Below are 27,686 nucleotides of genomic sequence, written 5' to 3'. Positions count from 1 at the left end.
AGTTTCACCCAGCAGGGATCTGGCAGTGCCTGGAAGGCTTCGCTGAAGCTGGAAAGGCTGCACTGGGTCCCCATTGCCGGCAATGGGGATAGTATCGCTCTATATAGATGGCGTAAACAATACAGTGACAAACAGTGGTAAACTTACATTAGTTTACCACTGTTTGTTGAATATTGAAAAGAGTACATAACCCCTTAACTAATGCTAAAGGGTTATGTCTCATTATTAAATGGGGCCCTTAGTTTTCAAATGGTATACTAGGCTTTTTTTAGTCACAAAGGAACTATTACATTGTCACAGTTTAAGCCTAATTATGCATGGTGAAGATCACTCTTTCCTCAACTTTGCTACTTTTTTCTGCTACTTTTGTTTCCTTCATTGTGCCTTTTCCTCACTTTTGCATCTTAGTTCATCTATTCCATCTCTAAAATCACCATGGAGCATCGCTCAGAATCATCACTTCTCTCCATCACATCTACTTACTTACCACTAATCCCTGCTGCCTACAACCCCTAATGACATCCATCACATCTCACGACGGATCAGGACTCACAATCATCCCTTCCCCCCTCTGTCCCTTACTGATATCCATCACATCAACCCACTCACCGTTGACTCCTGTAGCCTCTGACCCCCCCGCTGACATCCATCACATCTCTCCACTCACTGCAGAACAGTGCCGACATCCGATCCACGCTGCTTCTGAACCCACATGACATCCATCGCATCTGCCCACTCACCGCGGACCAGCGCTCCCTGTTGACATCGAGATAGATATAAAGCAAAATAAGAGGACTGCATTCTATTTACCATAACTGGACACATTGGGCCTGATTCACTACGGCTCGCAATTTTGCTTATACGCATGCACCGCAGTTGCTAATATCAGCGGGGATATGTAAATATTTGCATTCGCATTGCGATCGCAGCCAGACATAAGGACGCCCACTTCCCCTTACTCACATCCATATACATGGGGAACATAGCGAAACAATCGGTAACATCGGACCCATAGGCACACTTGCACAAGCCCTGACCTTACTCAGAAATTGTAACATCCATGCACACTATCAGTGCTATGGCTGCTTATGGCCACTCAGTGGATAATTTATGCATACCCTTACAACGGCGTTGCAACGCACTGGCACGCCTGCTTTCACACGACCACCCCTGTCACCACCCACAAACGGCACTTCCTATCAATCACTCTGCTCTGGGTATGCATAGCCTCTGTAGTCACAATTGCTAGTTCACGCATGCGAACTGCGATGCAAACGCATGCTCAGAACGCAACAATCGACCGATTGCGTGCGTCTTTGCAACTGCGATCCGTGATGAATCAGGCCCTTAGTACGACTAGTGATGTAATTAAATAAAACATAACTTTTATTAGTATTTTATTATTAAAAGCAAATTATAAAACTTGTGTATTTTCTTTTGAGAGTATATGTGTCTATTAAAATATGGGTGTATTGACCTTGATACACATATCAACCATTCACTTGACCTTATAGGTGTGGTGTATATTGAAATCCTCAATAAGTATACAGGTACCATAGGATTCCAAATAAGCTATAATTTATAACACCCTAATGTAACTGCCACCATTATGAACATAGGACTTGAGCTGCTGATATACAGTAATTTCCCACCAGTTTAGTGGATTATTATTACCCAAATGGGTTATGCTTAACCATATTGTGTAAGAAATATATTCTATAAAAGGAAATTAAATCATATCTCCACATCCAAAAATAAGATTTTTTTTAGGCTACTTTATACCAAAGTTACAGGGGCCTATTTATCATTAAATATTTGCAGCATATTTCCCGAAAACACTCATTTTTGGGGGATGTCCGATATCTGATGTGGTCCCTCCATTTCCAACAGCAGCTGCAACCCCCATAAATTTCTATTGGGGATGCAATGCTGCCAGATTTAGCAAGCTCTGGAATGTGAAGCATTCATGATGATAATTGTTTGCACTGCGAAGATTCCATCTATTCTACCTTTACATTTCTACATTTGTCCCTCTATTATTGTGTGAAGAAATACTGAAGCGTGGTTGTTTTTTCTTTGATTTATACACATATCAGCCATAACATTAAAACCACTGACAGGTGCAGGTGAAGTAACACTGATTATCTCGTTACAATGGCACCTGTCCAAGACTGGGATATTTTAGGCAGCAAGTGAACATTCAGTTCTTGAAGTTGATGTGTGGGAAGCAGGAAAATGGGCAAGTTAAGGATCTCAGCAACTTTCACAAGGGCCAAATTGTGATGGCTAGACGACTGGGTCAGAGCATCTCCAAAACGGCAGGTCTTGTTGTGTATTCAGTGGTTAGTACCTACCAAAAGTAGCCCAAGGAAGGACAACCGGTGAACCAGCTACAGGGTCATAGACGCCCAAGGCTCATTGGTGCACATGGGAAGCGAAGGCTAGTCCATCTGGTCTGAACCTACAGAAGAGCTATTGTAGCACAAATTGCTTAAAAAATTAATGCTGGCTATCATAGAGAGCTGTCACAGACCGATCAGAGTGCCCATTCTAATCCCTGTCCAACACTGAAAGCGCCTACAATGGATGCATGAGCATCAGAACTGGTCCATGGAGCAATAGGTGGCCTGGATTGATGTATCACATTTTCTATTACATCACTTGGACAGACGGGTGTGTGTACGTCATTAACCTGGGAAGAGAAGACAACAGGATGCACAATGGGAAGGCAAGCCGGTGGAGGCAGTGTGATGCTCCAGGCAATGTTCTGCCGGGAAACTTTGCATCCTGGCATTCATGTAGCTGTTACTTTGACACGTACCACCTACCTAAAGATTGTTGCAAACCAAGTACATCCCTACCTGGCAACAGTATTCCGTGATGGCAATGGTTTCTTTCAGCAGAATAATGCATACTATCATAATTGTTTAGGAAAAGTTTGAGGAACATGACAAAGTCATCTGTGGGATGTGCTGGAAAAACAAGTCCGAGCCATGGAGAACCCACCTCACAACTTCCAGGACTTAAAGGATCTGCTCTTTTGGTGCCTGATACCACAGGAAACCTTCAAAGGTTTTATGGAGTCCATGCATTAACAGGTCAGAGTTATTTTGGCGGCACAAGGGGGACCTACACAATATTAGGCAGGTGGTATAAATGTTATTTCCCTATGCCTGACCCCTCTCCTCACCTATGCAACCTAAACCACAAAGCTGCTCCTAACACTAACCATCGGTATTCTGAGAATGTCAATATTTCACATGCTGACATCGTGAAAATGTCAACCTGTTGCCTGCTGACATGTTGAATCATGTCGACATGCTAGTGTCAACATGGTAAATGTCAACCATGTGACTGTATACCGTCCGTAACAGCCTGTCAGGGAGGTGTATGAGCCAGTAACATCAGCCTGTCAGGATGGTGTATGGCAGGGATGGGGAAGCTCCTGCCCAGGGGCCTTATAAGGCCCTCGGTATCATTTTGTCTGGCCCTCAGAGCTTTTATCTGCTAGCCTCATTTGGCTAGCAGGGTGCCTAGAATGGTACCCTGCAGCCAGAATCTATGCAGCAGTGCTACCTGGAGCATCTTTAGGATGCTTCAGCCTGTCACACCGCTGCCCTTACAGCTCCCCAAAACATCCTCAGGATGGTCTGGGCATTGCTGTAATCACCGACAATTGTGGCCCCACCCCCATGTGACATCATGTGGAGGGGGCATGGCCTAAACCAGGCCCGCAAATAATGTTATATATATATCAATATGGCCCTTGGCAGAAAAAAGGTTCCCCACCCCTGGTGTATGAGTTAGTGACATCAGCCTGTCAGTCAGGGCTGCCTGTCATGAAGGTGTCAGGGATAAAAAAATATATATAATAAAAAGCAGCCCTGGTGGAGGCAGACATTGGGTTACTATAATAGAGACTGCTCATGTATATACTGCAATGCTGTTTGCCTATGCACAAATCTAAAGGTGAGAATTCCTGTAATTGAGCTGATAGGAGCAAATGTGTGCTAACAAAGAGCCTGAGCTAATACTCCAGTAGCTGAATAATAAGCAGGAATATTCCTGTATATGTCTTATCTGATTATCCCAGGCTTCCAGGACATGATTTATGACTAAACAGCTGCAGGAGCCAAGGCTGCCAAGCCCAAGATCCCTTTCTTTCGAAATTGTCCGATTCTGGTGACATCAGAGGGCGGGAAACCGAGTATGTGTCAGATATGGACGGAGTGTGTGGCCGTCAGGGGGCGTGGCGTAGAGAACATCACAGTCTGTAATCCTAGTAAAGCAATCACATGGTGGGGGCGTGGTTAGCTGCAGGCGCGCTGCCTAATCAGTCCCCTGCTTCCTCCATAGTCCTCTTCTTCATGCTACTGTGCGGCGGGTTCTCTATCCTGCTACTCGCTAGAGGAAACGGAAGTCGTATTACTGCCATTTTTAAGGTAAACAGAATTGTACGTAAGGTACTACTTGTATTCAGCGACAGCTGTGACTCCTAGTAATGCGACCTCTTATAGACGTGCCAGATAGATTTATTTTCACACACTAAGCTATAAGTTATCATTAACTCATTCACCCTCTATTATTGCTTTTGGGAACCAGGTTGGATAAACAGAAACACGCTGTTACACTTTCTGCAGCTATGCAGGTCAGGATTCCATTACCATGGGCATTGTAGACCCCGCCACAGATATTCTACCGCGGGCACTATGTTGCCCCATGATGTTGGAATAATGTATGCAGTACCTCCTCATTACCTGTATTGTTGCACCAGTATCTTATGTTTGTGTGTTTAACTTGCTGCACTCTGACATCCTCCACAGACGTAGACGTGATAACTAATATGGAACAGTTCACGCAAAATCAATTTATTTTATTCACCAATAAAATAATGTTGCTGTAATAAATATCATTGTTTTTGTAAGGAATGAATTGCCAAGTACAATAATTTTTCTGGTGTCTTAAACTAGTCTGAGCTCTTTACACCATACATTTGGACAAGTGATTGCAAAAATAATCTTGTGAAATACCACTCTTATGGAGCGTACACATGGTCAGACTTGTCAGAATTGTCAGATGAACGATTTGAACGATTTTACCAAAGTTTTGAACGATTGAACGATTTTTGACTGCATTAAAATGAATGGAATCGTCCAAGTCTGACTGCAAACACATCAGATGTCAGATATCGTTATCTGACAAACGGGAACGCGCATCGTTGATCGTCCATCGTTCAGGCATGTCAGATATGAACGATTTTCCTTCAGATATGAACGACTGAACGATTTTTAAATCGTTATCGTTCATATCTGAAGGAAAAATCTGATCGTGTGTATGCACTATTATGCTGCATACACATGGTCAGATTTTGTTTCATATATGAACGATAACTATTGTAAAAATCGTTCATATCTTTGACATGTAGGGCATGCATCGATGAACGATGCGTGTTCCTGCATATCGGATAACAATATCTTACATCGACTGTGTTGGCAGTCAGATTTTGACGATTTCATTCATTTTAATACTGTCAGAAATCGTTCAAATTGTTGTAACAATCGTTCAATCATGAATCGTTCATCGATCTGCGAATCTGACTGAATGCACCATTACTTTACAGGATAGTGAGTTTTTATCAGTGCTGTTAAGTTTTTTTTTTTTTTTTTTTTTCAGTTTTCAGCCCTTCTGCTGGCCCTTCTGTATAAAAAATAAAACAAAACGAGCTTAACAGTCTGATCTGAAACACATGGGGTAGATGTATGAAAGCGGCACGTTAAGTGCCGCTATTACGATTCCTGCTTCGCCTCTTTACCGAGGCGCAGCAGGAAGCACTACCGATGAGATGTAAGAACAGGCCGGCTCCACTGAGCATGCGCGGGATCTCGCAAATATTGCGAGGTCCCCGCGTGCAGCCTGGAGCCGGCAGCAGGGACAGCGGTGTCCCTGCTGTTGGGTATAGGCTAGCGCCAGGCTGTAGCTGTTGATAACGACAGCTACAGCCGGCCGAACGGTCATGCGGTATGACCGTTCGTACATGGCCCTGCCGCTCGGCTCTGCTATCTTGTAGATAGCAGCGCCGATAATGACGGGCGCATAGCGCACCTGTTATTTACCGCCCAGACCCCAGATCATACATCAGGGAGAAGCGGTGTCGGTGCACATAATGCGCGCTGATACCGCTTCTGTGCTTCATACATCTACCCCACGGGCAGTTATTTAATAGCTGATTCAGAGCAGTGATTTTTTTTTTGTTTGTTTGTTTCTGTAAATGCTGCAATTTGTGTCCACTTATGGGTCCCTTAAAATTGCACTACCACCTATGGAGAGATTTTACTAATATGCTTTAGCTGGAACCCCAGGTGCTGGTTTTCTCCAGGGCCAGTATTGCTCTGGTGCAGGTGTGGGCAAAGAGTGGTCTTCCAGCTGCTGTAGAACTACACATCCCATCATGCCCTGCCACAGTTTTGCTAAATGGACATGCTAAAACTGATGTAGTGCATGCTGGCATGTGTAGTTCAACAGCAGTTGGAGGGCAGTATATTACCCATCCTTTTTCTAATGACTGAAGACAGGGATTGGGGAGACTGGAGGATCAATCACAAATCATAAGCTTCTCCTCTGCCTCAGTTTTAAACAAGCAATTGATTTGCTGGCAGTGTATTACAGAACTTGAAAGGGCCTAGGAAAAACATCTGTAAATACAGCTGTTTTTTCCCATGGCTCCGACTTGAATGAAGAGCATGTTGGTAAAATATTTTCTGTAGGTGGTAGTGCAGCAGTGTATAAGAATAATCAATTATTGAGACGAGGTAGGTAAGTAAAATAGTGGTATTTTTATTACGATGTCATTAACAAGGTGGTGTATAATCCATTTTTTTTCCAGTGTACTACAGGTTTGGCTCAGTAAATTGTGCTACCAAATTTTACCATGGCTACATATAGCCTGGCAAATGAGAGACTGCGCATATTAGAGGAAATTGAGAGAGAAATTGCTGCCATCTTGTTAAATGCAGGTAAATCTGTTAAGCACTTTTAAATATGTTAAATCCTTATCATGTTGGTCAGGGCATTAATGTGCAAAACCATATTCCTGTACCTTCTTAATGTAGTAAACGTCTAAGGCAGAGGTTCCCAAACACTGTCCTCAAAGCACACCAATGGTTCAGGTTTTTGAGATACCCATGGTTGAGCACTTAAGTCACCTGTAGTCAAGCATGGATATCCTTAAAAACTGGACTGTTAGGGTGCCTTGCGGAACGAGTTTGGGAACCTCTGGTCCCAACCATTAAGTGTTGAAAGCAGATAACTCCCAGCTATTGGAGAACAGAATATGAAGGACCTGATGGTCCACAAAGCCTCCACTGACCCCTTCACTGTATGGGAGAAACCATTCCACAGAGTGTTCAGAATTGGTTAAAGTCCAGGTAAGCGGTAGGTTTAACTGCTGCTTGGGTAGATCCTGCCAGTGGCCTTTGCATGGTTGCCATTATGTGCTGTTAGTTCTGGTCCTGTCTTCTGGGTTATGCTGCAGGCTGTTGTGTTTATTCTGACTCTCTGCATGTGCAGGTTGCTGTCGTCATTTAATGGTCCACTTTTTTCTTTGCCTCTTACTGCCACCCTACCTTGCATTTATCCCTGCACTGCAACTGTCTGCTTTCAGTATTACTTTCTAGTAATACTAGTGCTTTCTTTTTATTTTGGAGACCTTACTACTTCTTATGTGTAGCATTTAATTTATTCTAGTGCTTATCATAAGCACTAAGAATTGATAGCAAGATTACTACACAATCTGTTGCTTTGAATAGTATTGTAGGTTTAAGTTTCCTGCTAGAACATATAGAGAAGTGTTGGGGTAAGGGGGTGGCGTGCTGAAATGATTGAAGGGAAATGCTATACCCTGTGGGCCTACAGATGATGCATCTTGGAAGTTAGGGTCAGAGAACAGGCACTTGTGGTACTCACACTGGTACTGCCTTTCATTGCGACAGAGACTGAGCAATCACGACCTTCCTTTTATACTGGGGGAAGGATCTGCTCTGCCCTCCAATCTGACACTGCTCGGCACTGTGACGCAACCAATAAGTAACGCTACACTGATGTTTCTATATGAAACATCAGTCCAACACTGCTTTTGGCCGCGTCACAGTCAAATTTTTATTTTGCGGACCTTCCAAGAAATAAAACGTGGAAAGAACATTGGAGGAGAAAGCCAGAGTGATAGTAGTTTTGCCATGGTGGCCAAGAAGGTTGTGTTTCTGCACCCAGTAAGAATGGCAGGGAATCTATAAATTCTTCACTATTCCTTCATCAGGGACCAGTGCCCTAACAGGCTACAATTGCTGACCTGACTTTTGGCTTAAAACAAATTGGCACTTTTAATCTAGTGGCTACATTACTGAAAACTTGCCACTGTCTGTGCTTGTAGGCTTCTACCTTTGGGCCCACTTAGAGTTGATTCACTCCATATAATAAAGAAATATATAACTATGAAGACCACCTTACTGGTGCCTATTCTATCAACCAAGAGAAAAAGTTAGATCCCGGCATTTAAAGTTACTAAACCCCATTAAACTTTTGCTCATAACTGAGTGATTCTGAAACCAGATGAAAATGTTGGCCTGGATTTTCATCTTTCGTGTTTGGATTTGTCCAAATTTTTAGGAAGTCACATGATGTTTTTCTCTACTATGCTGTGCTTAAGACTGGACCTCAAGCTGCCAATGTCCTCGGCTAAAGCTGGCCACACACTAGACCAACTTACATCCAACCAGCCAACTTGTTGATTGGTTGGAATGAAAATCTGGTAACGTATGGAATTAAATGATGATCAGAAATTTGCTCCTAAATGCCAGAAAACAGATGAAAATGGTCATTCAGAAAAGTTTGTTAAATGTTTGATCTACAATTTGTTCAAACAACAGTTTTTGTCCATTTTCCGGCGTTTGGGAGCAAATTGCTGATTGTCATTTGCTTTCATTCCTTACCAGATTTTCATTCCAACCAATCAACTAGTTGGATGTAAGTTGGTCTAGTGTGTGGCCAGCTTTAGGCTACTATTAGGGCTAAGCTGGCCACACACGAGACCAATTTACAGCCAACTAGTTGATTGGTTGGAATGAACATCTGGTAAGGTATGAAAACAAATGACAATCAGCAATTTGCTCCCAAACGCCGGAAAATGGACTAAAAACTGTTGTTTGAACAAATTGTTTTGATCAAACATTTATCAAACTTGTCTGACGACCATTTTCATCTGTTTTGTGGCATTTAGGAGCAAATTGCTGATCATCAGTTACTCCCATACCTTACCAGATTTTCATTCCAACCAATCAACTAGTTGGCTGGTTGGACAGATAATCTTTAGATGTGTGGCCAGCTTAAGTGAATGACAAACTGTATCAAGCCTACATGTGCTCAGGAAGTAGTCTACTCTTAAAGCTCATTCTATTCTGTTGAGCTTCCTATGCATTCTCTGCCAAAGCCTTTCGAGAACACCATTACAAGGAGGCTGTTTAGTCTTCATTTGATGCCAGTGTTTGTTATTGATGGGATTTCCCACCTTTGGGTAACTTTTTTTTTTTTTGTCCTTATAAATGCTCTCTTGAAGCTTTTTACTAATCTGATTTTTAGCTTTCTGATTTCCTTCCTTGCTTTTCAGTAAGACCTATAGATAACAAAAGCAGTGGTTGGCCTTGTTTAAAACAAAAAAAAATTACAAATTCTTGGTAAAAATATATAAGATCGAAAAATAGAGAAACATATTAAGCGAAAGTTATAGGGAGGCATCCACCAAACTTTTTATACATTGATCTAAAGGTGAGAAATCCCTTTATATATGAAATATTATTTTGTATATGTACCAAAATAATATGTACCACATAACCTAGTGATTATATAATGTAATAAATGCAATGTGTTTAATTTTGTAACCAGAAGCAATACTAAAAAGCTAATATGTGATATTTGTTAATGAAATATATGGTCTAAAACTGGTTCATACATTTAATATAGATTTCAGAATGAAAAATCATATGGTTTAAATAGAGAGGAGTTGGATATCTAATTTTTTTATGTCTCTTGCAGGGAATGTTATCTTGGAGCTTTCCAAAGAGAAGCCAAATGAACGTATGCTAGATAGACAGGCTGCACAGTTTACTGCCTCCATGCAGAAAGTGGAATCTGAGCTCTCTGGGCAAATACGTTATCTCACACAGGTAAGACCTCTAAGTAGAATAGCATTATACAACAAGTACATTATATTGAGAAGGGTTGAAGCTGGAAGTGTATAAAGTCGATCTGTCTGAACGACGTTCACAGAGTTATCGCATCGACTGTGCAGCACAGCTGATGGAAGATATAACTGCTGTACAGGTGGTCAGCCGACCTCCCATACACTTGCTGCAGAGGAAACCGTGGGGCCAGCGGGACCCTCGGCCAGATTGCAGTGATGGTTGTTCGGTGTATATGAACAACCATCAGTTGCAGATCAGTCGATCTGCAGATCATATATATTTCTGCACCCACCTTTATAAAGTGTCAATCTGGACTTTCAGGTGGGGAGAGTGCAAGAGTGACTGCATTTTATGAGAGCCTACCTTAACACATTTTCAATATAAGGCCATTAGCCATTTCAACGTGCTTTGACTTCACTGAAGTTCTTCCTGTATTTCCAGGAAGATTAATATTTAAGTTTCCGATATTACTGTAACAAATTGCAACCCCTGACATCCATACAGATCTCCTACAGTGCCTCACAGACTATTTATAAAATCTTTGAGGATCCCATCCTGTCTTAGTCACTCTGAGGACTTTGGTTTATTATAATCACCAGTGGTTGGAATTTGTTTTTGACATTTATCACGCATTGGGATTGTTCCATTCAGTTTTGAAGGCCACAAAAGCTACATTCCGGGGCTATATTATCTCCGATCAAGCCCAGAAAATAATATTGACTGAAGTATGACCCATTGTAGGGGGCCATGAATGTGGTTTTTAATCGTTATAAGGCTCACACTTTGGAAGTTAACCTGGAATTGTATTATAAGAAGAAACATCTTCTGTAAAGCTTTTTGCTTTCTCAGGAGCTTAAAATACAACAGAAGATTGAAATGACTCCACCTATTGGCGCTAAATAAGATACCTTATAGAATGAAGAATATTGTTAAAAAAGACAAATATTTAGAGACAATACATTCTCGTTCACTCAATATATATGGGGATAATAACAAATTTACCACACATTGGTTGTATATTTGCTTATTGTCTCCACATATATATTGAGTGAATGGGACAATAATACTACTGTGAGAAGAGCAAATTCAGTCCTACATTCAAAACCTAGGAAAAAAAGTATCACAAATAGAAAAACAAAATCCAATATAAAAACCAGATCACAGAGAAAATAGCAATCTGGCCATAAAACAATAAAGTAAAGTAGGACAGAAAGCGAGAGGAAAACCCACCCCCCCCTGAGAACAAGAATGAAGAAAGAGGGGAGGAAGGAAAAGAGAGAGGAACCACCCGAGATAACAGCAAAATAACTAGTCGAATCATGAAGCAAATTAAGAAACCCCACTAATGTGACCCAATTAGGAGGGAGAGTCTTTGAATCGGAACCAGGGTCCCCAGATACCACTCAACTCTCTAAATTTAGTAGCTCCAGACATCATAAGATCATCCATGGATAAATAGAATTCCTATCTGGAGAACCATTCCGCTATGGTTGGAGCCAATGAACTGGAAATATTAAAGTCTTGACTGCACTATTGAAATGTTTCAAAATTGATTGATGGTTCGGTGTCATCCTATAAAACAATCTTATTAAGAAGCCAGAATGCAAGTTCTAAGCACACTTCTTGGCCTACAATCTCTTTAGATAAAAAGACCAGAGTCACAGAAGGGGTGTCATAGTGGCAGATTCCCACCAAATATGGAACAGGGGACCAACAGCAGAGGCGCATCTCCAATATGTAGCGGACACCACAGGGTACATTTTGGCCAATACTGATGGGCATCTGTACCAGCGGGCAAGAACCATAAACTGACTTTCTACTACCGAATACCTAACCAAGCAGGACATTGTGGTCTGAAAGATCTTATCCCAATCCCAGGTCTAATTGTATACCCAGATCCCTTTCCCAGTCAGCTGTGAAGCGCAGTAATATGGAAAAAGTGCCCTCTATGAGAAGTTTTTATCCAGAGAGAGAAAATGTTGAGGACGAGATTCCGACTGACTCATTGATTCAAAAGAAGTTGGGGGTTTACTGGCAGCCTCATGGATCGGGTAGGTAGACAAAAAGTACCCCCCAAATGTCTACATCTAAAGAGCACATGGTGTCTGAAGCAGGGTCATCTCCCTCTTCAAGCAAAATCTCTCAGCACACGGTGAACGTTCAGAAACCAGCTCCTAGGGACTCTTATCAGGAGGGTCTGGAGCAAGTAAAGTATTCTTGGAAGTATATTTATTTCAATTATACTTGCCCTGCCCAGCCACGAGAACGTGCCACGAGAACGTTAGTCCTGAAGCTCACCTCTGATCTTTTCCAAAAGGGGCAAATACGTATCTGGACAGGTCATAATTCAACAAAAACCCCAAGTATTTAAGTCTTGAGTGATACCAGGAGAAGGGAAAAGAGGCCTTCAAGCCTTCCACTACTGTAGGGGGAACCGTAAGGTTAACCGCTATAGATTTAGAGTCATTTATCTTGAAATTTGAGAGAGAGACCAATTCCTGAAATTCAGAAACAAGGTTATTATTATTATTATTATCCTTTATTTATATGGCGCCACAAGTGTTCCGCAGCGCCTTACATAGTACATAGAACTAATAAGTGAACAAGAAACAAGTAACTTACAGTACATTACAGTGCAGGACAAGGACACAACTTAAATACATTGCTGAAATAGTGATTAAAGCACTCACAATAAGCTGCCGGGAGTTGGTGGTCCCGTGATAGGTGCCCTAATGGGGAGTAGAGAGTAGAAGAAAATGTAAAGAGAAGCACATGAGGGAAGAGGTCCCTGCTCATGAGAGCTTACATTCTAAGGTTAGGTATTAAGATAGAAGGGTTGGTCAGGACAGCCAGGAAGTCAAATGCAAATAAAGCCAGCTTATATTCACATCCATATACCGACCGCTCACATATGTCTGGGTTCAGTTTGATCACCCTAGCCAACGCCTCCATACACAACACAAAAATAAGCGCGGATAAAGGGCAACCCTGTCTAGTACCATTGAAAATCTGAAGCTGGTCCGAAAGAGCATCATTGATCTTAATATGTGGTGTGTGTGTATAATATAAGGCCAGAATTCTTTGCAAGGAGGCAGGTCCCAACCCCATGTGTGTCAGCAACCCCCCTCATGAACAACCAGTTTATTCTGTCAAAGGCCTTCTCTGCTTCAGTAGAGATCAGAAGAGCTTGGGACTGCTCCGTTATAGCGAGATGCTTCAAGTCAATTACATAAGTGGTGTCTTGTGCTTTGTGACCTGGGACAAAACCAACTTGGTTGGAATGGACTATCGCAGGAAGGAGAATTTTAAGTCTGTTTGCAATTAGCTTGGCAAATGGTTTAATTGCTGTGTTCATTGGCCTATAACTGGAACATAGAGCTGGAGATTAGATACCTTCTTCTGAAGGAGAGTTCCCGTACAGTGAGGCTGGAAATTTTTGGGGAGTCATTTAATTTAAAATAATCAGAGCATTTTGTCCAACTGGGACTTGCAATAAGCATCTGAAAGAAGGCTTTTATTCAAGTGTCAGGTGCATGACTTAGGGGAAGTGAGACTGGTAGAGAGGTAAGAGTGATTGGGGCATGGTCAGACCAAGTCATTGGTTTGATGGAGGTGTAAAAACCTATGGGGCAGTAGAAAATCTGGTCTAGAATAGGAGTCATGGGGAGGGTAGAAAATTGTGTAGTCTTGGTAGGTGGGGTGTTGGAGTTGTCACGTATCGACCAGCTGGTGTTCGTGAAGCATACGGTGGACATTCCGGTATGGTTGAGTTGGGCGGTTACGGGAGGAGGTGGAAGTATACACATCAGGCTGGAGTGTCCAGTTCAGATCACCGCCTAGAATAAGGACCCCTCTTTCAATGCGTCAATGTGGTCTAACACCATTTTTAGGCATGAGGGTAGTTGCCATTAGAGACTCATAAAGGTGTAGATTTGCCCATGAAGAGTGCCCTTAACTAATAGTTGTCTATACTTATAGAAAAGCACTCCAGGGCTGTGAAAGGGAGGCACAGGAAAACCAAATTGCTAACCCTAAGGGTTTACCTTCGCTATTGTTGCTATTAAAAGTATTAGGAAAGTTGCGTCCTTTTAAAGAAGGGGCCGCATCAACTTTAAAGCTGGATCTCTTGGATAAAAGGCACATCAGGCTTAAGGGCATAAAGTTCACGTAACGCCCTGGAATGTTTTTTTGGGACATTGAGCCCCTTTGCCTTAAACTGAAACAGGGTAAAGGGAAATTTAAAAAAAAAAAAAAAAAAAAGTAAAGCGCAAAAGTACAAACAGGCAACAACAATAAAGGAGAACATTGAAAAACTGCTCCTCACTTGTGTGGGCATGATGTACAAGCGTCTGCGGTGTGGGGAGCAACTGGGATCGGTGACAAAAGGCACTAAGCCAAAAAAATATATATTGAACTAACCGTACAAAATCTACCTAGACAGTTACAGTATCAAATTGTTATTAAATCTATTAAATTAAGTGCCCAGGCAAACAGTAGGCCTGATTCAGACTCTGTCGCAAGCGCTGAGCGCTCGCAACCGGCTCGATGTTTGCCCACTGGGCATGCGCACGACGGAGCCGGCTCCGTCGTGCACATGCTCGAGACCCGACTAGCGACGGGTGCTCCTTCGCTCCGGGTCTCACACCAGAGGGGACGAGCTGTCGATGGTGTTTGACAGCTCGCCCCGTTTGGTAGGTGGGCAGGAGGGGTGGCTGGCCAAACTGATGCGTTCCCAATGATAGTGGGAGAGCTTCCGGCTCTATTAGAGCCAGAAGCTCTCTGGGGCTTGCGGCCACGAGACCCTACCACAAGGGTCTCGTCGCAAGCCCGATGGTCGCGATGGTCTTGACCATCGCAACCATCAACCTGGCCGCTCGCAATAGCTGTGGGTGGTCACCCACAGCTATGCGAGCGGTCAGGAGGCCGAACAAAAAAAAAACTCCCTGATTCAGAGCAAGCGCTCATTCAGAGCGTCCGTCTCTGAATCAGGCCCAGTATATCTAAGAGCACGCCAACATGGCCAATCATGAAAAATAAGAAAAGTGTTTAGAATCTATCAAGACAGACAGGCTGAGAGAACATGGGAAAAAGCCTAACATATATGCAAAGCACAAAATTGAACCATACTCTCAAAACCCCTGGTTTAACACAAGTCCAGACAGGAAGTCCACAAATGAATGGAGAGCTACATTTGTTCCTAACTATAGAGAGGGCAAATACTGTGAACATTCCGGCAAACAGTGTGCAGGTCAGGAAAGTCCTTGCGGCGTATAAATTGTCCAAACCCAGGGCCTTGGGAGTAACGAGACAGAGTAGGCCAGAAGGAGCTCAGGTCACTCAGATGGTCACCGACGTCGCATGGGACTGTTTGCCGGATGCTCAACAACCTGTCATCTTTCATCACCTGTTTGAAGTTCGTGTCGGATATGGCCTGTGGTGGAATCATTCCAATCTGGGAGTAATTCCTAAAATGGAGCAGAAGGATGGCAAATCTGAAAGATCTTTAGAAATGAGCTGCTGGTGCGTTACCTGGAGGCTGAAAGGGAAGCCCCAACTGTAGAGAAAATCGAGATTACATAATTCCGCCGTAAGGGGCCTGAGAGCTCTGCTGTTCTGGAGAGTAGACCACGACAAATTTTGAAAAATATGGATCTTCTGGCCATCTAGCTCAATGAAATCTCGGTTACGCATCTTGGGTATAATCTCCATTTTTTTGTGTAAAATAATGAAGCCGGCAGATGTCCCTAGGCTGGTCTGCTACTGCCATGTTATCCCTGTCAAAAACAATGGAGTTTTCTGGGTCTTTATCCAGGATGTCATTAAAGATTCTGGTGATAATCGATCAAGCTATTCACAGGGATATCCTCCGAAACGCCCCAGATCCTAAGGTTGTTGCGCCTGACTCTATTTTCCAGGTCATTCAATCTCTGAGACATGGCAGTGATTATTGACGCCTGGCGGACCACCACCTCTCGCAATCCATTATATGCATCCATTAAAGTATCTCGAAAGTCCTCACATTGAGAAGTAGGCATAGGGTGCCAGAGTTTGAGTATTTGCTAAAGATCTCCTCCATTGGAGGCCTGGGCAGTCTGAGGGGGAAGTAGCAGGAGGGTCCGGTTCAGCAGAGTGTCACCATGGATTGTTGATGGCAGGGAACACGAGTCATCTGAGTGGTGACTTTACCGTCTGCTTAAGGAATTGCAGCATATCTGATCTGGAAGGCTTAGAAGGAGGCGGACAGGAGTCCTTTTCAGCAGCATGGTTGTTTTTTTGGGGGTTTTTTTCTGCCCCATAGCTCACAGAAAATGGAACATTGACACAGAAAGATACTCTTCTAAATATGATGAGACATGGGCATAGAAAGCGGTGAGGCGACTTTCTGTTACATTCCCCTGTGAATGGTGATCTAAGCAGCCATAAACCAGACCATTGTTAGAGCATAGGAGCTAGCAGCATCCTGTGGTGAACCGAAGAATATTAGCCACTCAGGGAACCATGGCATCAGTATTCGATAAGTATAAATACAAATACAAGTGGGACCAAAGTTGAGAAAAAAGTAAAATAAAATATCAATTACTACTGTTGCAGGTACCTGCCACAAGGGGAAGCTATTGTTCTAAAAATGACCTACAGGGTGTTGCTTTTCCAAATCACAGTACATATCCTATAAAGCACACCAGAAATGTATGTAAAATAGAATAGTTAATAGGTTATATATCCACTGTAATAGTAAAATGTTAGTTAATTGGGGCAAAAGGTATGGAAGAGCCCAGCAATATATTCAAGCTGCTTTTTATGAGGGGAGGGGATATAAGCAGGTAGCTTAATGATGTGGCCAGTGAAAAAAATGGGAGAACACTACCTGACTGAATAGACTCCCCACCAGGACACCAAAGAGTGTAGGAGCGGACTCCTGGTTCTAGGAGAGAGATTTGCAGTGGGCCAGAAAGCAGCAGGTCCAGCAACTGGCAGCAGCTGCTTAGCAAGATGGGAGATAAGCTTGCAGGTCCTCAGCGCAGCACCGCCAGATGCCGGCAGCGGGAGGAGAAGGAGCCGATCGCCAGGAGAAGGAGCCGATCTGAACGTCACTTCCCGCGGGTCACCGCAACCACTCAGGTGGCAGAACAAGGTAGCAGGCAGGCACTTGAAGGGGAGGGAGAGCAAGTCCCCCAGACTCCCGCCATGCTGGAATAGTCCCATCGGGCCATGTCACAAATTGAAGCCCTGTTTTCTATAGGGTCAGCAGACCACAACCTGCAGGGACGAAGGACTCTCACCCCTGCTCCGCTGTCCATGCCACCCGAATGGTATGGGAATATCAATTTTGTTGTTGTTATGGCCATCCCTAGAACACAGAGAGAGACACTACAAGACAAGTCTGAACTTCCCAGTTGCATGGTTAGTGTAAATGGGTTCAACTGCCGTACTTAATATTTTTTTTCTTTTTTACTCCTGTTCCCAAAGCTTCCCAAAATGAAACTTTATACCAAAGAGAGATTTTATTTAAGTGCATAACTTTATGTACAAAAAAAGTAACAAACTTTTTATTTTAGATATTCAAGGTCAAAAGGTCCCATCATGTGACCTTGAAATATAAAGGTCAATATTTAAATATAAAACTTTTTTTAATAAAAACTGGTCCCCAGCTTCAAAACAAGACCAGCATGAAAGTTCTATCACAATGCGAAGCAAAGTTATGGTTCGTTATAGTTGACCTTGCAAGCATAAATTTCTACTTCAGGGTCCATAGGGGGTCCACAGGGTTGACCTTTGGGTATATCTGGATCCACGGGCGCCATGCAGTTAAAGCTTTTGCTGCTCCCAGGATGCACTTGGGTCCATCCTCCTCTACCCTGCCCCCGAGCCACAGGCACCTCGGTTTTAGTTGGTGCCCAGCCGGAGTATGGTCACCCTCGCGCAGTGGGGCTGCAGGAGCAGCCCCATACCTTATTTTTAATGGAGTTTGTTTATTTTTTACACACTTCAGAGCGGCAGCAGCAGACTGTCCATTAGGACGTCCATGCTGCCGCTCCTACACACCGCTGGAGCTGCGACGCCAGTATAGCTCTGGGGATCGCAGCGGGACCCCGGAGTCTGTACTAAAAGGGCTCCGGGACCTCCCACGACTGCAGCCGGATCAACGGGGACAGATAAGCCGCGATCAGCACTGACTTGCGTTGCTTGCGGGTAAAGGCAGTCTTTAGCTAGTAGCGGCAGCGGGCTCCCCCTCTCAAGGCATACCCCTTGAAAGTTAGATTTAGGATTGTTTAGTTTGTCCCATTACTTTATATTTGAATACATTGCAAGGATTCTCTCTCTCTCTCTCTCTCTCTCTCTCTCTCTCTCTCTCTCTCTCTCTCTCTCTCTCTCTCTCTCTCTCTCTCTCTCTCTCTCTCTCTCTCTCCTCTCTCTCTCTCTCTCTCTCTCTCCTCTCTCTCTCTCTCACTCTCTCCTCTCTCTCTCTCTCTCTCTCTCTCTCTCTCTCTCTCTCTCTCTCTCTCTCTCCTCTCTCTCATCTCTCTCTCTCTCTCTTCTCTCCCCCCCCACAATGTGGTACTTGAAACACCAACTGTATGTGACTGACCTCACAAATAAGTGATATATATTATAATATTTTTGCCTTCCTTGGGTGATTTTTTGTGCTGGTGTCAATTGTGCACCCTCTAGCTGTCCCTACTAGGGTGTTGACCCAAGCCAACCATCCCCCATTCCCCCGGGTATTCCACACTTATTGCAGTCTCCCCCCTGGGTCTCAGACTGTTGGGCAGTATAGGGGATTGCCTATGTATGTTCAGTCTACCCCAATGTCGCAACAGTCTGTGGTGCCCTTTCAGGGTTTTCCTCAGACGTCTCCTCCACCCTGGGTGGAATGTACTCCCAGCTCTGTACAGAGTTTGGTGGTCTCGTCTTTGGCTTTTCAGTCAATGTTACAGGGTGACATGACTCAAAAGGCGTCTAAGCGCCCAGTGCGGGCTGCCCAGGCTGCGCATTTAACGGACACGGACATGTCTTCAGATGACTGGGAGGTACATGAGGACACTGACTCGGACGCCACGGTTCAGGAGGTAGAGACTAAATCCTCCATTAATGTGCCGGCATTGGTTAGGGCGGTTGCAGGCCATCCTGCACATAGAGGATGATGCACCGGCCCCTAGGTCAAAGTATCTTAATTTTAAGAAGGCTAAGGTTTTTCCCCTTTCTGACCAGTTGACAGATCATATGGCAGGGGCCTGGCAGTTGCCCAGTAAGAGATTCCAGCCACAACGGCAAGCTTCTAATTATCCGTTTCCTGAGGCTCCTTGCAGGAAATGGGAAAACCCCACCGGCGGTGGATTCCCATGTCACCCGCTTAATCAAAAGCACTACATTGCCTTTACCGTCTATCTCCTCCCTAGGATCCCACGGACAGGAAGGTGGAGACTTTGTTTAAAGTCTATCTACTCTCTCAGGGGCAGTGGCCCGTCCGTCTATGGCCATCTCCTGGGTGGCTAAAGCCATTGAGAGCTGGGCCAACGCATTAGAGGTTACCTTTCCAGACGATGCTCCGGATGTCCAGAGAGTGTTAATTGGACAGATGAGAGATGCGGTGTCCTATATTGGGGAGGCGCCATTGGACGCAAACCTGCTGACCTCTAGAGTTTCGGCGGCGGCTGTGTCTGCTCGTCGGTCCTTGTGGCTGAGGTCCTGGAGAGCTGATGCAGATTGTAAGAAGGCCTGGAGGCCGTACCCTTTAATGGGGAGTTATTATTTGGTCCAGACTTGGACAAAATAGTGGATACTCTGGCTAAATCCAAGTCAGGTTTCCTTCCTTTGACTAAATCGCATCCTAAGGTCAGGAGCTCTGCCTTTCGGGTTCAGGGTGTAAGGCCAAGGGTCAGTCCCTTCCTGTGGCAGTCAGCAACCAAGGCCGCCTCTAAGCCCAAGAAGCAGGCATGGAGTGCTAGGCATCCTTTTTCCAAGCAGGAGGATAAACCTGCTGCCTGATGGGACCCCAGAGTGGGAGGCCGAATTCTTCGATTTGCCCAGTGCTGGCACACTACTACCATGGATGCCTGGGTTCGAGAAGTGGTCTGCCAGGGGTACGCCCTGTCCTTTCGGCACAGACCGCCCCACTAGTTTTTCTGCACGAGTCCTTCTCAGGACAAAACCAAAGCTTTGCAGATTCAGGAAGCTATAGAGTCCTTGCTGAAAGCAGGGGTCATTGTTCCCGTTCCTCAGTCACAACGGGGGACTGGGTACTACTCTGCTCTGTTTCTGGTGCAGAAACCAAATGGTTCTCATCGCCCTATCCTCAATTTGAAGTCTCTACACAAATTCCTCAGAGTTCCCAAGTTCAGGATGGAAACGTAACGTTCCATCATTCTGGCGATGGAACCTGGGGATTACATGGTCTTCCTGGATATCCAGGACACCTACCTCCATGTTCCTATAGCACCTTCACACCAGCGGTTTCTGAGGTTTGCTATACTGCAACATCACTATCAGTTTCGGGCGCTACCCTTTGGCCTCTCCACGGCTCCAAGGGTATTCACCAAAGTGATGGCGATCATAGCCGCCCACCTTCGGAATCAGAATGTACGGTTGCTGCCGTATCTAGACTACCTCCTTTTGCTGGCAAGCTCTCCGGAGGTACTGCTTCAACATCTCCACCTGACGATCGCTTGTCTTAAAGCACACGGGTGGTTGATAAATTGGAAAAAGTCCTCCCTGATTCCATCACAGCGGATGGTACATTTGGGAGCCTTGCTAGATTCTCGTCAGCAAAGGATCTTCCTGACTTCGGAGAAGGTCTCGTCCCTGCAGCTGCGGAAACACAGTTGTCTGAGCAGTTGCCGACTATCGGTACACTCGGCAATGAGTTCTGGGGTCCATGGTGTCGGTATTCGACATGGTGGAATTTGCCCAGTTCCATTACAGGCCCCTGCAGGGGCTGATGCTATCCGAATGGAATGGCTTACCTCACTGGATCCGGTCTCAGATGCTGGTGTTGTCCCCGGAGGTTCGGCAGTCTCTAGCTTGGTGGCTTCAGACGGCTCATCTAGTCGAGGGGCGACCATTTTGGATCCCGGACTGGGTTCTGCTCACAACAGATGCCAGTCTCCGGGGTTCGGGGGCACTGACAGGCTCGTTGTCACTTCAGGGACGTTGGACTGCGAAAGAAGCACTTCTCCCCATCAACGTTCTGGAACTACTGGCTGTGTACAGGGCCCTACAGTCGTCAGGCACCGCTCTTCACGGAAGGGCGGTTCAAGTGCAATCCGACAACGCCACCACGGTGGCATACATCAACCACCAGGGAGGAACTCGCAGTCGTGCTGCTTTGTCGGAGATGTCTCGCATCCTTGCTTGGGCAGAGTGCCACATTCCAGCAATTTCGGCAGTCTTCATCCCTGTAGTCCTCAATTAGGAGGCGGACTTCCTCAGCCGTCACGACGTGCATCCCGGGGAATGGTCACTTCAGCCAGAGGTATTTCAACTACTTGTGGACAGATGGGGACTGCCGGAGCTGGACCTGATGGCCTACCGTAACAATCACAAGTTGCCAGTGTACGGGTCAAGGACAAGAGACGCAGGCGCAAGTCTGGTGGACGCACTGTCGGTGAAATGGACGTTTCAGCTGGCTTATCTGTTTCCTCCGATATCCCTGCTGCCTCGGGTCCTGCGGAAATTCAAGCAGGACGGCGGCACGCTCGTACTGGTGGCTCCAACATGGCCTAGACTTCCTTGGTACTCCGATCGGAGGAGCCTCTCCATTGATGCCCCCTACCTTCTTCCTCCAGCGTCAAGACCTGTTGTCTCAAGGGCCCTGCCTTTACCCAGATCTGGGTCGGCTGCCTTTGACGGCGTGGCTCTTGAGACAGCCGTCTTAAGGTCTCGGGGCTTCTCGGGTTCGGTTATTAGTACCATGCTCAGGGCATGCAAGCCTGCTTCCGCACAGATTTACCACAGAGTGTGGCACACTTACTTTCAGTGGTGTGAGTCCAGAAACTATGATCCTCGTGTTCCGAGTTTCTAGGATTTTGGAATTTCTTCAGTCAGTTCATGTGTCTGCACTGTCTGTGTGGTTCCAACGTCGGATCGTTACACTGCCAGACGTTCACACCTTTTTCCAAGGTATTCTTCGAATCCAGCCTCCCTTTGTGCCTCCTGTGGCTCCTTGGGACTTTGCGGTGGTTCTTTGGGGGCTGCAGGGTCCTCCTTTTGAGCCTCTTGAGTCAGTGGAGCTCAAGTGGTTAACATTTATGACTGGTTTTTCTCCTGGCGATTGCTTCTGCCAGGAGGGTGTCGGAATTGGGTGCGCTTTCCTGTCGTCCCCCTTTTTCTGATTTTTTTTTTTTTTTTTTTACCAGGACAGAGCGGTGCTTCGCACTCGTCCTGAGTTTCTGCCTAAAGTGGTTTCTAAGTTCCACATTAATCAGGAACTTGTTTTACCAGCTTTTAAGTCACCTGATCTTTCAGCTGGTGAGGCTTCCTTGGATGTAGTCCGTGCTCTCGGAATTTGTGGACCGGACTGATTCCGTTAGGAAGTCTGAGTCCTTGTTTGTCCTCTTTGGTTTTCACAGGAGGGGTTGGCCTGCCAACAAACAAACTTTAGCCCTTTTGGCTTTGTTCTGTAATTTTGTAAGGCTTATGCACAGGAGGGTTTACCTGTTCCAGCCTCTGTTAAGGCTTATTCCACTCGGTCTGTGGGTCCTTCTTTGGCTGCTAGACGTGGCGCCTCTGCTGTTCAGCTATGTAAGGCGGCCACCTGGTCTTCCATTCAGACATTTTTGAGGTTCTGTGCGTTTGACACCTTTTTGCCTCTCAGGATGCATCCTTCGGGCACAGGGTTCTCCTTTCTGCACAGGAGCATTCCCGCCCTTAGTTGAACTGCTTTGGGACATCCCCAAGGTCAACCCTGTGGACCCTGAAGTAGAAAACAAGAGATATGGTAAGAACTTTGTAGAAACAGATAACACAAAGTCCATAGGGTCCACATGGCACCCGCCCTGACGCACCTGGCTTCATATGGGCTGTGTGGCTGGTCACTGGTTTTCCATCTCCCATTTCTGTGAGTATGGTTTCTTGTGTGTTCCAGTCTTCCTTCTCTCTGTTTCGTCTCCTCCTCCGGCCTTGGCTGCTTACCATAACGATATCATTGTACGATCTCCCAGGTGTCATCCAGCACACCACCAATTCACCGACTATAACGATCAACGATCGCGGATCCCTATAGTAACCTGGTCAATATCGACCAGGTTGGCCTGCATGCAAAGTCGATGGACGATATCGTCCATACGTGCCCGTGCATCGCAGGTCGTTGGTGGGTTGGAAGGGACCAAAAAATGCACGATATGAAAGATAACGATATGATCGTTATCGTCCATTTTAATCGTACAGTGTGTACTCACCTTTTACTTTATGCCGTCTATCATCCTACCAAATTTCATGAAAATCTGAGACGGTCGGGTTGGAAGCTGATGATTTGGCATGGAATGACCCAATCATCATGCAATGAATGGGGCATCTTTAATATTTGAGACTTAGACTTTTGCGCAGATTATCTTAATTTATTCTGTTTATTTACACAACCTCAAATTTGTCACTTTTTATCAGTCTTGGCTATGACCCGTCTATTTCTATGTCTAGAGGCCCAACTTTTTTTAGCTACCCTTCTTCGGTTGTTGACCTTGCGTCTTCACTTCAGTGGTATAACAATTCGTGATAGGGAGGTAAGAAGAGGGCCATTTGCAGATGATTTGTTTTTTCCCATCCTCCTCAAACCTTACTACCCTTTCTTACAATATGGCACAGTGTTTATATTGCAATGTTCCTGGTACTTAAAGATAAATCGTCGTAGAGTAATAATTTCACACTTACATGGGCCTGTAAGTCTTTCACATAAGTAAGCATCAAGTCAACCAAGAATATTCATGATCTCTGAACGTGAGAATGATGGTCATGGGTGAAGTGGACAATATGACAGAAACCCCTATTACTTTCATATTTGCATCAGGATAATTTAATTAAGATCACAATATTCTGTAAATGACTATATCCCTTGCAAATTTTAACTGTTGGGAAGCCTTGAGACTGCGTTTCTGAACCTCTGACACAGATTGTTTGGGTATAGGGAGGGGCTATAGTTTGCACACCCTAATAGTACTAAAGGGTGCTATTGTGCTGAGATTTTAAAGTTCTATACACAGGTAAAGTAGTTTGCAGATTCTCTATGCGATCATTACTGTTCACATTTAAATGTATTTTGTACTTAAATATAATTTCTAAGGTAGTTAGCATATCAGTGGCCAATGATACGGGCCTGCCCACCATCGTCAATGTCACCTCATTGAGCAGGTCCCTAACACTCTGGGGTTCACTTATGGGACGCAGGGCACCCCAAAAGACAGCGTAGTGTTATAAATTATCAGGTGTGTAAAAGTAGCTAATAAGTGTTGGAAATAGCAATAAAGGTAAAAAATGTGAAAAAATACATGAATAATAAACAAACATGAAAAGTGATATACAAAGTGACTATGTGTATTAAGTGGTGATGCCCTGAAGAGGTCCAGCCAGAACAGCTCAGGGGGCCCCACACCCAAATGCTCACCCCAAATAAACTGACACTGTATAAATAGGGCTTGCTTTGTATTATGCCTGTTACCTGGTGCAGTCAAATGATAGGTCCCTGCTTAAAAACTTATATGTGGAGGAGGGTTACAAATCTAGACTAAAGCAATCTCAGGCTTCAGATGTGTGAATAAATGCACATAATATAGAGCAGAGGTTCTCAAACTCTGTCCTCAGGACCCCACACAGGTCACATTTTCCAGGTCACCTACCAGGTGCACAGCTGTATTCATTACTAACTGACACATTTTAAAAAGGTTAATTATTTTGCATGTTATTCTCTGAGGAGACCTGGAAAACATGCACTGTTTGTGGTCCTGAGGACCGAGTTTGAGAACCTGTGATATAGAGTATAGGGAGCACAGGTGGGTATATCAAATTTACTGAGGTACTAATTAAGTCACCTGTGCTCAACCATGGATATCTCTGAAACCTAAACTATTGGGGAGCCATGAGGACTGCGTTTGGGAGCCTCTGACAGACTGTTTGGGGTCCCGAGGACAGAGTTTGAGAACCATTGTCCTAGGCTAATGGTTACTGTCTTTTGGTGATAAATAATCTTGGTTGTATATTTTTAGGGTTGCCCTGTATATTGTGTCATAATATCTTAGGTTCTTGATGGGTCTCCTATTAGTGTTACCTGGCCATTACTTATTGCCTATTGATCACACTGGGAATCTTCTCCTACTTTGTAATGTACCTACCTGTTGTCCCGTACACTATGCTAGCATACAGATTGCTCTGTCATTGTTGTGTTTCCTAGACTTTTCTCTTTCTTGATACTGACCTATATTAATTGTATCCTATTTATAATGTATTCTATTGTATTCTTCAGTGCAATAAAAAGTAATATAGTGCAGAGATTACGTTTATTTAATATATTTAGCTTGTCTTTATTGTGATATTCTATTTTACCTACCTATGCAGGTGGCCACAGGGCAGCCACATGAAGGTTCCAGCTATAGTGCTCGCAAGGATGGCACAATGGCACTCAACAGAATTGACTATGCTCGAGTAAAGCTAGCAGAGCTGTGCAGGACATGTGAACAGATGCTGGAGCAGCCCTGACCTGCATGAGGAAGAACAAATATGTTATTAAATTGATGGACCTTTCAGAATGTACATTGGGGATATATGAACCAAAAAATAACATGCTTGGTTACTAAAATCTAACTTTACGCATGAAGGTCTCCAACATTTTCCAAAATGTTTGCCTAGCAACACCTTTTAATGGCCGGACGGGCCAGTGGGAGAAAAAATGCATTTGTATATATTTATAATAAACAAGCAGGGATTTTTTTTGTACACAATACTGCGAATATATTTATAACATAAATACCAACCTTAAATTTATGTTTTGCTTGTATGTTTTGTATTGCATATGTGTCACTTAGTAATACTGATTACTCATGGGCAGCTACAGCCATCATTTAGCCTAGCTCATATCTAACAAAACTAGCGGAGATGACGTATGATGCGAGCGGCAAGGGGGCGTCTTTACAAAATAGCGAGCGCATGTTTCGTTCACTCGTTCAGACATAGAGGCGACAACAGACCGCAAAGAACGAGCGCTCAATTTAAGTAGCTGGCCCCTTTTTCTGACCGAGCGAGCGCAAATAGCGTCCGGCTCTGAATCAGGCCCTGTGTCTCCTTTACCCATTCTGACATCATTCTCAATTGGTCATTGCTAAGCCTGTGCTCGGTAGATGTTTGGAGAAGTTGTAGTTAAATATATGCAGACAAGCTGCACTTTGTAGATTACTGGGCTTTCTCCATATATTTGTAATTGGTCAACAATGTCTACAGACCAGTAGTTCAATGCATCTGGCATATATACATGTGAACAACATATTTGCACTTGAATTTTATCCAGTGCTTGTGACCTGTTATTTGACTTCATTTGCTAGAAGGTACATGCTTTGTACATGTGATTGCTATGCATTAATTAGGGCATAAGTTTTGTATTTGTATTACTCCCTTAAATTTATAAAAACCAAGCCAATCTTGAAATTGATTCCATTTAAGATCACAAGAACAGAATGTTATTAAATTAAGGTGAATATAATTAAGTTGCAATGCTTATACAGGTTGAGTCTCCCATATCCAAATATGAATGACTGAGATAGTGAAACCTTTGCTTTTTGATGGTTCATTGTCCACAAACTTTAAGGCACACAATTATTAAAAATATTGTATAAAATTTAACTGTAGGCTGTGTGTATAAGGTGCATATGAAACATAAATGAATTTCATGTATGTATACAAGCTTTGTTTGAGCCACAAAATTATTGAAAATATTGTATAAAATTACCTGCAGGCTGTGTGTATAAGGTGTATTTAAAACATAAATGCTTTCTGTGTTTAGATTTGGGTCCCATTCCAAAGATATTTCAGTATGGTTTGCAAATATTCCAAAATACGGAATATTCCGGTATCCAAAATTCCCCTGGTCCCAAGGATTTTGGATATGGGAGATTCAACCTGTATTAAGATGGTTAATATTACTTGCAGAAAGACAATAGCAAAACAATTCATTAAAATAAAACAAACTAAAGATGCATATGTTTCATTATGTAATCTGCATCATCTACTGTACATCCTCACAATTTTTGTGAGCATGCAGAGTAGTAGTTTGTGTCTTTTATGCTAAGCAAATGGGCATGTGTCCAAATCCGCATCAATCTCCATAAATTCACAAATTACTTCAATTCGTATCTGAATGATAACGACATAATCACGACCGCAAATACAGAAACATTTATTTACTTATACGAAGGATGTCCTTGGTGTGGTGATACTGATATGTTCAACCCACTTCCCATTCAGCACTAGTTGGTCTGC

The 27,686-nt window shown here is 44.0% G+C and overlaps 1 protein-coding gene across 1 annotated transcript; it reads left to right on the top strand.

Moving 5' to 3' along the window:
* Positions 1-4,311: 4,311 nt before the first annotated feature.
* MED11 (mediator complex subunit 11) lies at positions 4,312-26,211 on the top strand. Its single transcript, XM_088448885.1, has 4 exons — positions 4,312-4,442; positions 6,884-7,013; positions 10,084-10,214; positions 25,773-26,211. Exons 2-4 carry the CDS (start codon positions 6,929-6,931, stop codon positions 25,911-25,913), a joined length of 357 nt encoding a protein of 118 aa, XP_088305011.1. The 5' UTR covers positions 4,312-4,442; positions 6,884-6,928; the 3' UTR covers positions 25,914-26,211.
* The last annotated feature ends 1,475 nt before the right edge of the window (positions 26,212-27,686 follow it).

The sequence above is a fragment of the Taudactylus pleione genome, unplaced genomic scaffold (assembly GCF_031769625.1).
Source record: "Taudactylus pleione unplaced genomic scaffold, aTauple2 ptg000471l, whole genome shotgun sequence".
NCBI classification, from domain to species: Eukaryota; Metazoa; Chordata; class Amphibia; order Anura; family Myobatrachidae; genus Taudactylus; species Taudactylus pleione.
The sequence above is the reverse complement of the archived record's forward strand: the minus strand, read 5'-3'. Positions and strand labels throughout refer to the sequence as shown.

Coding starts and splice junctions, on each gene's coding strand:
- MED11 (XM_088448885.1), top strand. CDS start 6,929: ATGGCTACATATAGCCTGGCAAATGAGAGACTGCGCATATTAGAGGAA. Junction 7,014..10,083: donor TGCCATCTTGTTAAATGCAG/GTAAATCTGTTA, acceptor TGTCTCTTGCAG/GGAATGTTATCTTGGAGCTT. Junction 10,215..25,772: donor AAATACGTTATCTCACACAG/GTAAGACCTCTA, acceptor CTACCTATGCAG/GTGGCCACAGGGCAGCCACA.